The 13823-nt window shown below is 41.3% G+C and overlaps 1 protein-coding gene across 10 annotated transcripts in view; it reads left to right on the top strand.

Annotated features, from left to right (window-relative positions):
* The window catches only part of AKAP13 (A-kinase anchoring protein 13), a 340842-nt gene that overhangs the window by 148537 nt on the left and 178482 nt on the right, over positions 1 to 13823 (top strand). For all 10 annotated transcript variants that reach the window (XM_079914830.1, XM_079914822.1, XM_079914829.1 and 7 more), the window contains exon 5: positions 5374 to 5557. In XM_079914830.1, the coding sequence (XP_079770956.1) occupies positions 5374 to 5557 (184 nt within the window). The remainder of the gene's footprint in view (positions 1 to 5373; positions 5558 to 13823) is intronic.

Raw genomic sequence — 13823 nt, 5'->3', positions numbered from 1 at the left:
AGCAGAATGAGACTGTTTTTTTTTAAGCTTATTTCTACAGGCAGTCCTTACTTTAAATATCAGCAAGAGGGAATTTGTCCATTTTATTCTTCCAAGAGTTCTTTAATCCCTAGTTACATAAAGCACTGTACTTTAGCCTTAGTTCTGCCTTAAAGGCAAATAATATGGATTCGTCTGGGTGGAGGGTGAATGGTGGGGTTGGAATATCTTCCCTCTGATCACCAAGTCTCACTTAGTTGTCTCAGCTCTTCAGTGCCTCTGTGGTTAGTGAAATGGTGAATTAGGATGGTTTTTCCCCTGAAAGATGCTTGTACAGTAGCAATCAGCATAACTCAGGTAACAAAGGGTGGGCCTTTGAGGTCCTGGGGGAAATCTGCATTCTTATTTAGTCATGGTGTTGTATAACTAAACGAAAAGAAGATCTGATCACCTCTGGGATGGGACCCCTCCCCACATAGAGAAATTTGGATGGAGAGAAGGATGAGACAGGTTTAAGCCAGGCTGCACTAAAAGCAGTCTGTGTGTTCTCAGTTCTTTATATCTGATGTTGGTTAATAGAACCACAACCTTAATCATTTAGTGTTTTAGTTCCCACACCTTTTCCAGATTGATAGCTTTCCAAGAAAATGTTTCCTTAGCTACACCCACTAGTAATTTTGTATGTTTTCAGCTATCTTAGCTGCTAAAAAAGAACATAATAAAATATTAAAAGATATTTTAATAATATATAATATTTTAATAGTCTAAGGGATTGACTCCAGGACAAGTGGTTCCTTGTAATGGCAGCGCTTTTAACTCCAAAAGGTTTTGTTCCCTCTCAAACCTTGATTCTGTCACAAGATTACAGGTGTCATTTTTCCAAATGCCCATTTCTCACATGGGCCTGCTGTTTACCTTCCCCACGGGGTGTGAAAATTCCTGCATCATGTGGGACTTGAGGTTTATTTAAGAAGTAGTACAGAATAGTAGAAAGAATGGTGATTTTGGAGTCTCATAGATACACAGTCGAAGAGTCCTGTGAGCAGGATGGATCGATGGGGTAGGAAAAGTACCTGTAGCCTTTGAATACTATTTTGTTCACAGAACTCAGAACGTTTTGCTTAGACAGAAAACCTGACGACTTGAAAAGGTGCAGCCATCTCTCCTGCTTCTCACGGTCTAATGCCTGTGAGGCCCAGCGCCTTTCTCTGCAGAGCTGAGGGAATGCGTGGAGGGGTGCTTCCAGCATACAAGCAGATACTAAACAGGACTTCAGACATTTTCTCCTACCTTCTCCGTGGGAAGCTGGGCCCACAGAGAGATTTTGCCAGTTTAGCAAGGTTAAACAGGAAAACTAACCAGCCAACGTATGGCCTATGAAATAACACTACAGCATAAAGGAAATGGAAAAGTATCATGAATATTCAGATGGAAGACTCTAATTTTCGTTAAGAAACCAAAGAAAAACTTAGAAGAGGTTTGCCATTTGTCCTTTAAAAGATTGAAGAAGTCAGACCTATTATAAAATAGGAAGGAAGGAAGGAAGGAGAAGGAAGCAACAAGGAGAAAAATAAGTTTAATGATTTTTGTCAGTCAGGGTCACCCAGAGTATCAGAATCAGTAGGAAAATATGTATTAAGATGTTTCAGGGAATGGCTTGCACAATGGTGGGGGCTGGCTAAGCAAGTCCAAAATTTATAGGGTAGGAGGGGAAGAGAAAATCACAGGCAAGCTCAAACCCACCAGCATGAGCCAAAGCTGTCATCCTCAGACAGGAAGGGGAAATCCTGAGCTGGATGGCACTCCACGAGCACAGCCTGACGCTGTCCTCCTCAGGCAGGATTTCTTCTCTCTCCAGGGGAAATCTCAGCCCTGCTTTTAAAGCCTTCCAACTGATTCTGTTAGGCCTACCCAGATTAGCCAGGATAATCTTCCTTATTACATCAACTGATTAGGCACTTTAATTACTGCAAAAAAGCCATCACAATGAGGGCAGAGATGGAAGGGAGTTGGCTTAAATGATGCAAGGACATCCAGAATCCCAGAGCATAATTAAATTCAAACTGGGGATAAAGGACCCAATTGACATCATAGGAAATGCAGTTAGTGACCTGAAAAACGAAGTTGAGTAGCTCTCACAATACAGAGGGAAAACACAAAGATCACAAGAGAGGAAAAAACAGAGTAAAGAGGTTGATTCTAAATTGTAGGTGCTCTGGATTTTAAACCGAGACAAAAGGAGCAAAAGCAATGATGCAAGGTATGTTAGGTAAGAGAAATTATTTTTGGAGGAAAACCTGAGAAGGTACCTTTTTTTTTTTTTTTTTTTTTTTTTTGCGGTACGTGGGCCTCTCACTGCTGTGGCCTCTCCCGTTGCGGAGCACAGGCTCCAGACGCGCAGGCTCAGCGGCCATGGCTCACAGGCGCAGCCGCTCCGCGGCATGTGGGATCCTCCTGGACCGGGGCACGAACCCATGTCCCCTGCATCGGCAGGTGGACCCCCAACCACCGCGCCACCAGGGAAGCCCCAAGAAGGTACTTTTTAAACTACAACATTAGAATGCTTGCATGATTGATTTTTACAAAAAGAAACGGGGTAGAGTAATGGAAAGGGTATGGTTTCTAGACCCAAGACAAGAATTTTCAAATCTTGAGGATTTTTGCTGTGAGTAAGTTATTAACCTGTCTTCATCTGCAAAATGAGGATAATGAGACCTCACACGGTTATTGTGAGAATGATAAAAGTGAATACAAACAGTTTAGCCCAGTGCGTGGCACTTAGTCTTCACCAGATATTACTTTTCTTATTATCTGTTGATTGCAGAGAGGGGGTGACCTAAAAGCACATGTGGCACCTGCTGCTAAGGAAGTTAGGATGAGATTTGGGAGCCTGCAGGTGCTGGAATTGGGCTGCCAGCTTGGAGCAGGTGTATGGCCTTGTTATTGGAACTCTACTCTTTTTTTTTTTCCCCCACCAAGAATGTGAGATCTTTTTTCTTTTTAATTTTATTTATTTTTTTATACAGCAGGTTCTTATTAGTTATCTGTTTTGTACATATTAGTGTATACATGTCAATCCCAATCTCCCAATTCATCCCACCACCACCACCCGCCACCCACACTTTCCCCTCTTGGTGTTGGAACTCTACTCTTGAAGGCTGAGCTGACTCAGAGCAAGTAGGGGATGAGAAAGGGCGGGGGTGTAGAGGAAACTACTTTAAGGAGGTGTCAGGTAGTGAGACTGGACTTAGCTAGTCTCTGAAAAATCACCTAGTTCCTGGGTAGTACCTTATTAGCTTTTTTGTATTTGATAAGGATGTCAGAGTGCCTGTGAACAACTGTAAGGCACAAGTTAGATGGTGATATTTGATCTTTTCTGAAGGTTCTTTCTGTCCTTTTGTCTGGCCTGGCCACCTGCTCTGAGTTGTTGATTATTAAAATTTGTACCTACACATGCAGTGGTTTCTTCTGTAGTGTTGATGTCTTTCCAGCCTGTGCTGAACATCATATAAATCCTGAATTAGTCAGTGTGCAGAGTTCTATAGGGAAAGTGTAAAATATGAAAGATAGTTTTTGCTTCCAAGGAAATTTACCCTGGCAGTAAGGAGACAAGACTAAGGCACATGTGACGTTAGAAGACAGTGCAGTTCATGTAAAACTGCAGGGTCAAAGATGCCTTCATTCTTACCGTGCTGCTCACGTACAGAAGCATTGGGGACTTCAGTGTAAGGAGAAAACACTGGGGTCCAAGAAGTCTGAGAATGCTCAGTGAGGAAGTTGAGACCTGCGGGAAGCCACGGAGAATGAGCGATGTTAGCTCAGCTGAGGAGATGAAAGCAAGCACAACTGCAGGGCACCATTCCCGTTTCCAGACCCTGAGTGGTGGTCCCTGTGGTTAAGTAAGCCAGCATCGTGGGCTGTGTACTGAAGCCCTGGGGTAGCTGTAGCTCCCGACTTAACAGATTGGGCACAAGAGGATGCCCTAGGCACAGAGAATGTTGCCAGGGAACGTAGAATGTGATTGGAAGTTGGGAGGGACAGAGAAGTGGGGTGGGGACGGAAGGAACCCAGCGATTATTCAGTGAGTGCCTGCTACAGGCCATCATCTGACTAGCATGTCACCTACCCCCCTGATTTGTTACTGCAGCCATGGGAGTGAGGTGGTGGTACCCCACTCTAGGGATGAAGAGAATGAAGCTCAGAACTGAAATGGATTATGCCCAGTCACATGATGGTAAATGCCAAATTTGAACCCAGATTTGTCTAACTCCAAAGCCCTTCCTCATTCTGCCACTTTCTTTTTTCAAAATTTATTTATTTATTTATTTACTTATTTATTTATTTATTTATGGCTGCATTGGGTCTTCGCTGCTGCGCATGGGCACCTCTCTAGTTGTGGCGAGCGGGGGCTACTCTTCACCACGGTGCTTGGGCCTTTCACCGCCGTGGCTTCTCCTGTTGTGGAGCATGGGCTCTAGGCATGCAGGCTTCAGCACCTGTGGCCCACGGGCTCCAGAGCACAGGCTCAGTAGTTGTGGCACACGGGCTTAGTTGCTCCGCGGTATGTGGGATCTTCCCGGATTAGGGCTCGAACCTGTGTCCCTTGCATCGGCAGGCGGATTCTCAACCACTGCGCCACCAGAGAAGCCCCCTCTGCCATTTTCAAAGTGACTCTGTACCAAGAAGGGACCTTGACTTCACCTCAGGTGAAATAGACACATATTTTTCTTTCTGAAGGTGTTAGCATATCATCTCGGAGTTAGTCTTTCTTATGCCTGGAGATGCATTTCTTTCTTTCATTAAGCAACCAACCAAAAAAGCTGGCTGTGCCAACAATTTGATTTGCCCTTAATGTGGGAGAATAAAAAGACCTGTGTGTACTTAACAAGCAGAACCTGTTTTTAGTGTTTAACTAGCCAACTGCTCTCTGGGTGTTATTTTTTTTTTAAGTAATTATACCCTTTTTGATATACCTGTCTAAGCCCCAATAACTATTCCCCTTGGATCCCGATCCCCATGTTATGAGGCTGCATTCACTTCTTTCTTTCTTTTTCTTTTCAGGAAAAGAACATATGTGTAGTACAGTCACCCTTAAAATCTGCCTGTATAAATTTGTTGAACAAATGCATTAAATCAGAATATAGAAATGGATTCTCTTTTGTAGGACTGTCTCCTATTGGAGATTTTGCTTCTTATATTTTTTCTAGCTTCATTTTGTCTTTGAGAGCTGATTCTACTCTGCCACAAGAAAATTATTCATGTTGTATGTTGTGGCTTAACTTGAGGATCTTAGGTGCTTGGAGGCAGTGGTGTTTACCTGAACCATCTCTTTGTTTGTTTACTTTGGGTTTTCACATTCTCCTCACTGATTTTCATTTTCTCCCCCATCTGCAGATGGTGGCCCCCGAGAGACATTGATGCATTTTGCTGCACGGCTGGGGCTGCTGAGGTTGACGTGGTTCCTGTTGCAGAAGCCAGGTGGCCGTGGAGCTCTCAGCATCCACAACCAAGAAGGAGCGACCCCTGTGAGCTTGGCCTTGGATCGGGGTTATCACAAGCTGCACAGGCTTCTCACTGAGTAAGTGCTCCTTCTTCCCACTTCCTTCTTCTCACCACCAGCCCCACCCCCGATTCATGGTAGCCCTGCCCCCTTGGCATCTGCAGCCTTCACCAGGAACTAAAACCTCAGCTCTGTGCCTTGCCTTTCGCTGGAGGTTTATAAGCTTGGTCCCACTCACGACTTCATTGTCTGAGAGTAACACAAGTAAGTCATATTCCCATCTTTTTTCTCTCCTCTGTTTCCCTGCCCTTACTGCTTCATGCCTCTTAAATTTTACTGAAAACTCAGAATAAGTCTGGTCTGTAGGGGTAGCACTCCATTACCAAGGTATCCAGTTTTTCCCAGTTTAGTACAGAGGAAACGTTTTTTTCTGTACTATACTTTTCTTTCTGGTATGTCTTCAAGATTTGAAAGAGTTAACTAGAAATACTTTAATAATTGCTCATGGAAAGTATGCTGAACACTGAGTTTTGGTTTGAATGTAATTTCTGTAAATAAAATCGAGAGCAGTGGTCTCTTCATATGAGTAGCAGTAAAAAGCCACTGAGCTGTCCTGGAAACGTGCAGTAGGAAATCCTGTCTATGTGTTTGTGAGTTCAATTGTTATACATTCTGACTCTTTAGAGAGTCCTTTGAAGGAAGGTTGTTAGTCAAAACATTAGAAGGGTTCTTTTTTCTTTTTTCTTGAATAAATAGAAAAATAAATGCATTATGAGAGCCAACACTTTTCATTGGAATATTATAAAAGGCAGAAAATTTCAAGTATAGTTTCTCTTGTTTAATGATTTTTTATTGCTTTATGGTCATCATTATCTTTTCCACCACAAAATCTAAACAAGAATCAATCCCATTGGATCTGTGTTATTTTTTGAAGGATCCTTGTAAATTAAGTCAGTATCCCCAAATTCTCAGACATTTTGCCCATGTTAGACTTAATTTAGTTGCATTTTATTTTTTTACCATTTTAAGCTGTTGTGTGAGGGGTTATCTGGAAGGGCCAAGAAGAGATCGCAGAGTGTAATGGTACTTAGTGTTATATAAATAGGGGTTTTTTGTTTGTTTTTCTTTATCTGCCATGCTTATAACTTCCCCAGTCAAGCCAGACAGAAGGTTCTTTGCAGAAAGCTTTCTGATGGGTGCTATAGATACAATGACAGCAGGAGGGGCACACCTCATCTCAGATGAGCTTTGGATACTTGAGCTCTCCTAGGACAGTATTCCAGAGAGTGATATGTTCCATTCCTTTGTACTTCCCATCTGGCCAGTGATTTGATTCCTTCTGCTTGTTTGCCTCATGGCCTTAGGAAGACAGGCCTCTTCCCAGAAGTTGAAACAATTATCTCAGTATAACTATCGTGAAGTTCAAGTGCAGTTTCTCTAAATTCAATCTTAGAGCTCAGAGGTTTTGCTGGGAAGCAGAGTTGGTTAAGGATTGCCATCCAAATGGGGAAATAGTGATTACAACAGCTTCATTATATGCTGGGCAAGGATGTCACAAGACTATTCTTACAGCACAGCTTTAAGGAAACTAGAGTGTGTTTGTTCTTGGAGTATAGTTTTTGGCTTGCTTTATAGTGCTACCTCTGTTACATGTTGGAGAGCAACTTAGCTCCTTCTGAAGGGGAATGGGTAAGGGAAAGCCAACTTGAGAAGTCTTGGAATAGAGGACTGTAGTAGGAGAGTAGAAGCACCTTGCTGCAGATCTAGCTCTGAACTTAGATTCTTCTGGCTGTTATTGTTCTGCAACCTAGAAAAAAATGCTGAGTTATAATTAACAATTTTAAAAAAGATCGGGTGGTGATTTTCCTAAATCCTTCATTCTTACTGTGATATCAGTAGACTTTGCTAGAATTTCAACCATGAAATCAGGAAAGATCATCTTTAACAGATGAGGAAACTGAGTGGGTTAGAATGACAAGGTGGCAGGGCCAGAAACAGAAGCCACATCTCCTAACAGGCTGTCCAGAGCACCTTCCACCCCTAGGAGTCAAAGAACCCAAGAGTAGACTTCATGGGATCTGCATGCTTGGAAATTACAGGTAAAAGTTTATGCACGTGTGTTTCTGAATAAAGAGTTTGTTTTGTGAAATTCACAAAGAGATTTGTGGAAAGTTAAGAGTTGCTCCACTATATGCTGATATCTTTCTAGTAGTTCACTAAAATCTTTAGACTTGGATGTTCTTACCCCTTCCCCCTTTCAAATTGAAAATTTTCATATAGGCCTGTCTCTTATCCTCTCTTTTCAGTTAATACGAAATTGAAGTATATACACTTTACATTTATTAATAGAAGTATATAGACTTTACATTTATTCCAGCCCTAACTGAAGTATCAAGTTTATTTTACTCCTTTTATACCTCTCCCAAAATAAATCTGTTGTTTTAATTCTTTGCTGCTTACTCTGGTTTTTTTGAGGGGGGGAAAGAGAGGTCATTGTGCTTATTAGGGTCCAAGTTATTTTTGTGTTTGTGTGCCTAAGGCTTATTTAGATAGTCCATTTTGATAAACTGAGTCATTTCTATGTGAAAATTGATTCTCCTGTGCTTAGAAGAAGAAGCTTTCTCTAAATAAGACTCATGTCTTTAGGGAACTCTATTTAGGACATTTTTGGCAGTTCCCCTTTTCTGTAACCCGAAACTGTTAACTTTCACTTCGTTCAGTGACAGGGAAGAGAGAGATTTTGTTGACTTATAGCTCTTTTGCTTTAGCTTGTATTTTGATTTACATTATGAATATGGATGCATTTGTGATCTGAAAATTCACCTTAAACACAAATGTTACGAGTTTTGCCTGAGAAATCTTAGTCCTGGAAGAGTACCCAGAACACCTACACCTACTTCTGCTCTTACGTAGATGCACAGTCATCTCCCACATTTTGAAGAGGAGTTGGTTGAACACCCTGCCCAAGGTCCCTTAATTAGCGATGGGCAGAGTAGGGAGAGAACCTGAGTCTTCAGGCTCTTAGTTTAGGATGCTAGGAAGTGATGATATTAGATGAGTTTTGCATTGGAGCCATCTAACAAGAGAATGTTAGAGCCAGATGCTGCCTGATATCTCGCTCACATATGACAAATAAGAAACCTTAGGACCTGGGTCACTCATTAGAGCTGAGATTGAGAGGCAGTTCCTGGTAATGGCAAAGTGTGCAAACTTTGGAGTCAAGCATAAGCTTGCATTTCAGCTCTGCCATTTTTAGCTGTATTACTTTGGTCATGTTGGGTAACTTTCCTGTCTAAGCTTCAATGTCTTCATCTGATTTTTTTTTAAAAAAGGATAATAATGTCTACTTCCTAGAATGATAACTAAGGGCTGGGTGTGTACAATGTAAAAAAATCAGGGTTTATTTGTCACGTGGTTATTTCCTGGAGCAAATGTAGGGGTTATAAATATTGCAGCTTGAAGAAAGACGGTATAGTATGGTGGAATTGCTTAGGGACGAAAAACTTAATTAAAATCTAAGTTTCCTCACTTAGTAGAATGTGTGACTCACAAAAAGTCACCTACCCACTCTGAGTCTCATGTTTCTCATTCCTTATGGATAGTATATCTAGTCTGTTGACATCATCAGGTCGTTAGAACCAAGTGAGATTTGTGCAGATACCTTGTTAAACTCTAAGGGGCTCTATGTGAAAGTTTCCTATGTAGTCATAAAATCAGTGAAATGATAGTTCACTGGTCAGTGAAACTCATATTCCCATTGATTGATCTGGTTACACTATATTTATTTATTTATTTATTTTGAGGTACGCAGGCCTCTCACTGTTGTGGCCTCTCCCGTTGCAGAGCACAGGCTCTGGACGCGCAGGCTCAGCGGCCATGGCTCACGGGCCCAGCCGCTCCGCGGCATGTGGAATCTTCCCGGACCGGGGCATGAACCCGTGTCCCCTGCATCGGCAGGTGGACTCTCAACCACTGTGCCACCAGGAAAGCCCTGGTTACACTATCTTTTTTTGTAATGTTTATTGTAGTTCTCAGTGAATTACAGTTAGTAGAAAGGTTGGGAGAATTGTAGTGAGGCAGGCTAGTTTTGACTCCATGGTCTGCCTCTTATGGAGCGATGTGATCTTGGGTGATCCACTTCACCTCCTCAGTGCCTTGTTTGTAACATGGGAAGAATAAGAGGACTATCTTCAGGGGGTTGCTTTGAGAAATGAACAAAAGAATGCATAACATATCAGTGAGAGAGGGGCATAAAACAGTGACTGACATAAATGTTATCTATTATTGCTCTTAATTTTCCTTTCCTTCTAGGCCTGTATCAATTTTTCATACATTAAGAAAGTATGGACACAGTCTTGAAGTATTTTCAGGCAGCATTTGGACATCCCTATTTAATAAGAGTTTGCAATTATTCCCTTGTGTAATAGATAACACTTTAAAAAATTAATTTGGCTCTCTGATATATGCTGTGATGTTGATGGAACTAGGAACTCTAGATTGGTAAGGAATCATTTACAATGCTGTTACTCTTACAGGAAGAGTATATCTTTGAAGAATTTCAACTCTCTAGTGTTGACATAAAAGTGCGAAAATATTTTATTTGCCCTAAGAGTGAGTTTAAAAGTATTTGTCCTCGGGCTTCCCTGGTGGCGCAGTGGTTGAGAATCTGCCTGCTAATGCAGGGGACACAGGTTCGAGCCCTGGTCTGGGAATATCCCACATGCCGCGGAGCAACTGGGCCCATGAACAACAATTACTGAGCCTGCGCGTCTGGAGCCTGTGATCCGCAACAAGAGAGGCTGCGATAGGGAGAGGCCCATGCACCGCGATGAAGAGTGGCCCCCTCTTGCCACAACTAGAGAAAGCCCTCGCACAGAAACGAAGACCCAACACAGCCAAAAATAAATAAATAAATAATTCACGACATGTCAATATTTAATTAAGAAAAAAGTATTTGTCCTCATACTTCATCTCATTTTCAGTATCAGTTCAACAAATCTTTATTTGTTGAATGCCTACAATGCACTAGAAGTCATGGTTGGTACATTACACATAATGTTTCATTTTAACCTTATTACAACCTTTTGAAATATGTATTATCTGTTTTACAGATGAAATATGGAGGCTCAGAGAATTGAAGTAACTAGCCAAGGCTTTATAGAAATGGTAGAGCTACTAGTACACACACATCTGTGGAATTCCAAGACCCATATTCTTCCGTCTACAAAAATTTGACAGAAGGAAAGAGACTTGGGAAAAGGCCCCTGGGATACTGGATGAACAGCACTTCATTAGGAAAGGGTAATAGGCTTTCCATTTAGTCCTAGCCTCTACTTTCCTGAGGAGAACAAGACCCTCACTAAAATCTTTACATTTGTATTACCCATCATACGGTTTTAAAACTATTTTTGGTTACCCTTAGGCTGTCTTTTTACATTTTGATTCTCCCGACAGCCTAATGAGAGGGTCGGTGGCATTATCCCTGTTTTATAATCAGGGAAACTGAGGCCAGAGAGGTAAAGTGAGTTGCCCAACATCACAAGGCTACAAACCAGGCTCAGGCTCAGAGTCCAGTGAACAATCTGCTTAGGTTGAGATGACCCGTGTGCATATGCAGAGCACAGACCCAGCCTGGCGAACACTAGGCTCTCAGTCAGTGGTTTATTATTGTAGCATGCAGTATTGGCCCCTCTCAATCTGTGTCTGTAGTTCCCAAGTCCTTCTTTTGACACATTTGCACTTGAAACCTGGGTCAGGGTCAGGTGGTAGAGTAGCTAGTACTCAAGTGTACATATTTCACAATGGAACCGAGTCCTGTTGAGCAAGATGTTCTGTTGACATAGTGGCTGCCTTTTTAGGGTTCTCTTCAGGTACTAGACAAGTGAGTCCTCAGTAGCCCAATCTGGTGTAAAACAAGTTTGGAGCCTTTGCTTTTGCTTAGGAGGGGAAAGGATGAAACAAATGTACAAACTTAATCTTCAGAATAATGGCCAGAGAGCAAAAATTCTTTCTTTCTTTTTTTTTTTTTACTTTATATTTCTCCGGCCTAAGTCCTACCCATCTATCCATCCATTTATCCATTCACTCATCCTCCTTTCTCATTGTAAGATCTGGATCTTTGTGTTTTGGTAAAGATAAGGTGGTAGGACTAAGTGGAAACTAGAAAGAGGAGGAAGGGCAGTAACAGTTACTGAATGTGGATTACCTGCTGCATTGGTGCTTTACATGTGTTCTTATTTAAAACCTTTCCAGAAACGTCTAAGACATAGTTAATAACAGTCAGTACTTTTCTACAGATGAGAAAATAGACCCAGAGAGGCTAGATTGCCCAAGGCCATATAGTTAGTAAGTTGCCATTATTCACAAGCCTGTCGTTTTTTTTTTTTTTTTCCGGTACGCGGGCCTCTCACTGCTGCGGCCTCTCCCGTCGCAGAGCACAGGCTCCAGACGCGCAGGCCCAGCGGCCACGGCTCACGGGCCCAGCCGCTCCGCGGCACACGGGATCCTCCTGGACCGGGGCAAGAACCCGTACCCCCTGCATCGGCAGGCGGACCCTCAACCACTGCGCCACCAGGGAAGCCCCGTTTGGTTGTTTTTAAACTCTTTTAATAGAATTTTGTGAGGAGGCATGTTTGGTAACATTGTCAGACTTATAACCAAACTAATTTAATTACAGTGATTAATAGATCTGACTTTGAGTGACTTTTTTTCCCCCTTTTTTTGGTAAATTTCTCACTGAAGCATTTTAAGAATTTTGACATTTCATAGTTTTTTTAAAGCATTCAACTACTAATCTCAGGATTGCCCTATCTGGCAACCTGCTGGAAAATTGCAAAATGTACTTTCTGAGAATAATGTTTGTATGTATTTAACAATTACGCTAGTTACCATTTATTGTATTTGCGTTAGGCATTTTGTGCAAATTCTCACCCCCCAGACCCTTTGGGGGTGGGCATATTATCTTCAGATCACAAGGTGATCACCATAGCTGGTTAGTTACGGAGCAGTAATTTGAACCAGGTTGCAAATCCAAAACCCATGGCCTTTTACACTGTCTTGGGCTTTCTAAGAAGATGCGTGGGTATTGGAAGTTGGTTGGAATAACAAAGCCATTTCATATGTCTTGTGGTTCCTACCGTACACTTCTTTTTTCTCCCTGCTGTATGCGCGCAAATGGCCCCAGCCTATGTTTGTTCTTGGTGTAACATTTAGGCCTCAGAGGTTTTCTTCAGAGTTATGAAGTTACACAGCTTAACCTGTGGTAACAAATTCTCTATGGCAACAGCATGTGATTTTTGAAAGTATTTCTGACTTCACTACAGACCCAGGTGGAAGTAAACGTGAACCTGGAGTTCACGTTGATAGGTTGATAGGTGTATGTGAGAAAAATGAAGGATCAGTTGGCACCTTCTACCCTCTAAAAAATACAAACCTTTAGTATATTACACATTATTTGATCAATTTTGAAATTTCCTTCAAGGCATACCAATAGAAAGAATGACTTGAAATTTTTACCTGCATTTATTATTAACAAAAATAAAAATGATTTTTAAGCAAGGAAAAAAATAAGGGTTGTTGAATAAACATTTTGGCTAAAATCAATATGTGACCAAAGCTGAATATCACCAGTGTAGAATGAAGTTGTGTCGTACAGGAATAAATATGGAATAGTATAAAATGTAATTCTGTATGTTTATTAAGATTTAATAGTCTTATTTTAAAAGTTTATAGTGGAAGAACAATAATTTCTCAGCATTACCAGCTTCTAGATTGCTCTCAATTCATTAACAGCACACTCACTTTCTGCTGGAGCATTAGTACCTCTAAGCAGGTGGGTGATAGAGATTATAATTCAGGGGAGTTTTTCCAGAACTTTTTTTTTTTCAGAATTTTCCAGAATTTTGTACTTAGGATTCTTGATTTATTGAATCTCAAAGGTACTTGAGCTGCTGAACTTGTTTAACACTGTAAAACAATCATTTTGACAAGGTTTTGTTCAAATGTTTAGTGTCCATATACACTTATAACTACATACTATGCCATTTTATATAAAGAACTTGAGCATCCACAGATTTAGGTATACGTGGGGGGTCTTGGAACAAATCCCCTGCGGATACTGAGGCACGGCTGTATATTGTTATATCCTTGAAGTATTTGGTTAGCAAAACCAAAACATATTTGAGGTACCTCATTTTTTTCTAATACATTTCTTCATACATTTATATCTGGATTGAGGATGATTTGTCTTGGTTGTTATACATGGTTTTGGCCATTTCTCCTTGTAAATTTGGAGGTGGCAGTGTTGACATTCTGCTTTTAATTTTTTTTTTTTAAGATATGACTA

The sequence above is a fragment of the Stenella coeruleoalba genome (genome assembly GCF_951394435.1).
Source record: "Stenella coeruleoalba genome assembly, chromosome: 2".
NCBI lineage: Eukaryota > Metazoa > Chordata > Mammalia > Artiodactyla > Delphinidae > Stenella > Stenella coeruleoalba.
This window is presented reverse-complemented; position numbering and strand designations above follow the sequence as displayed.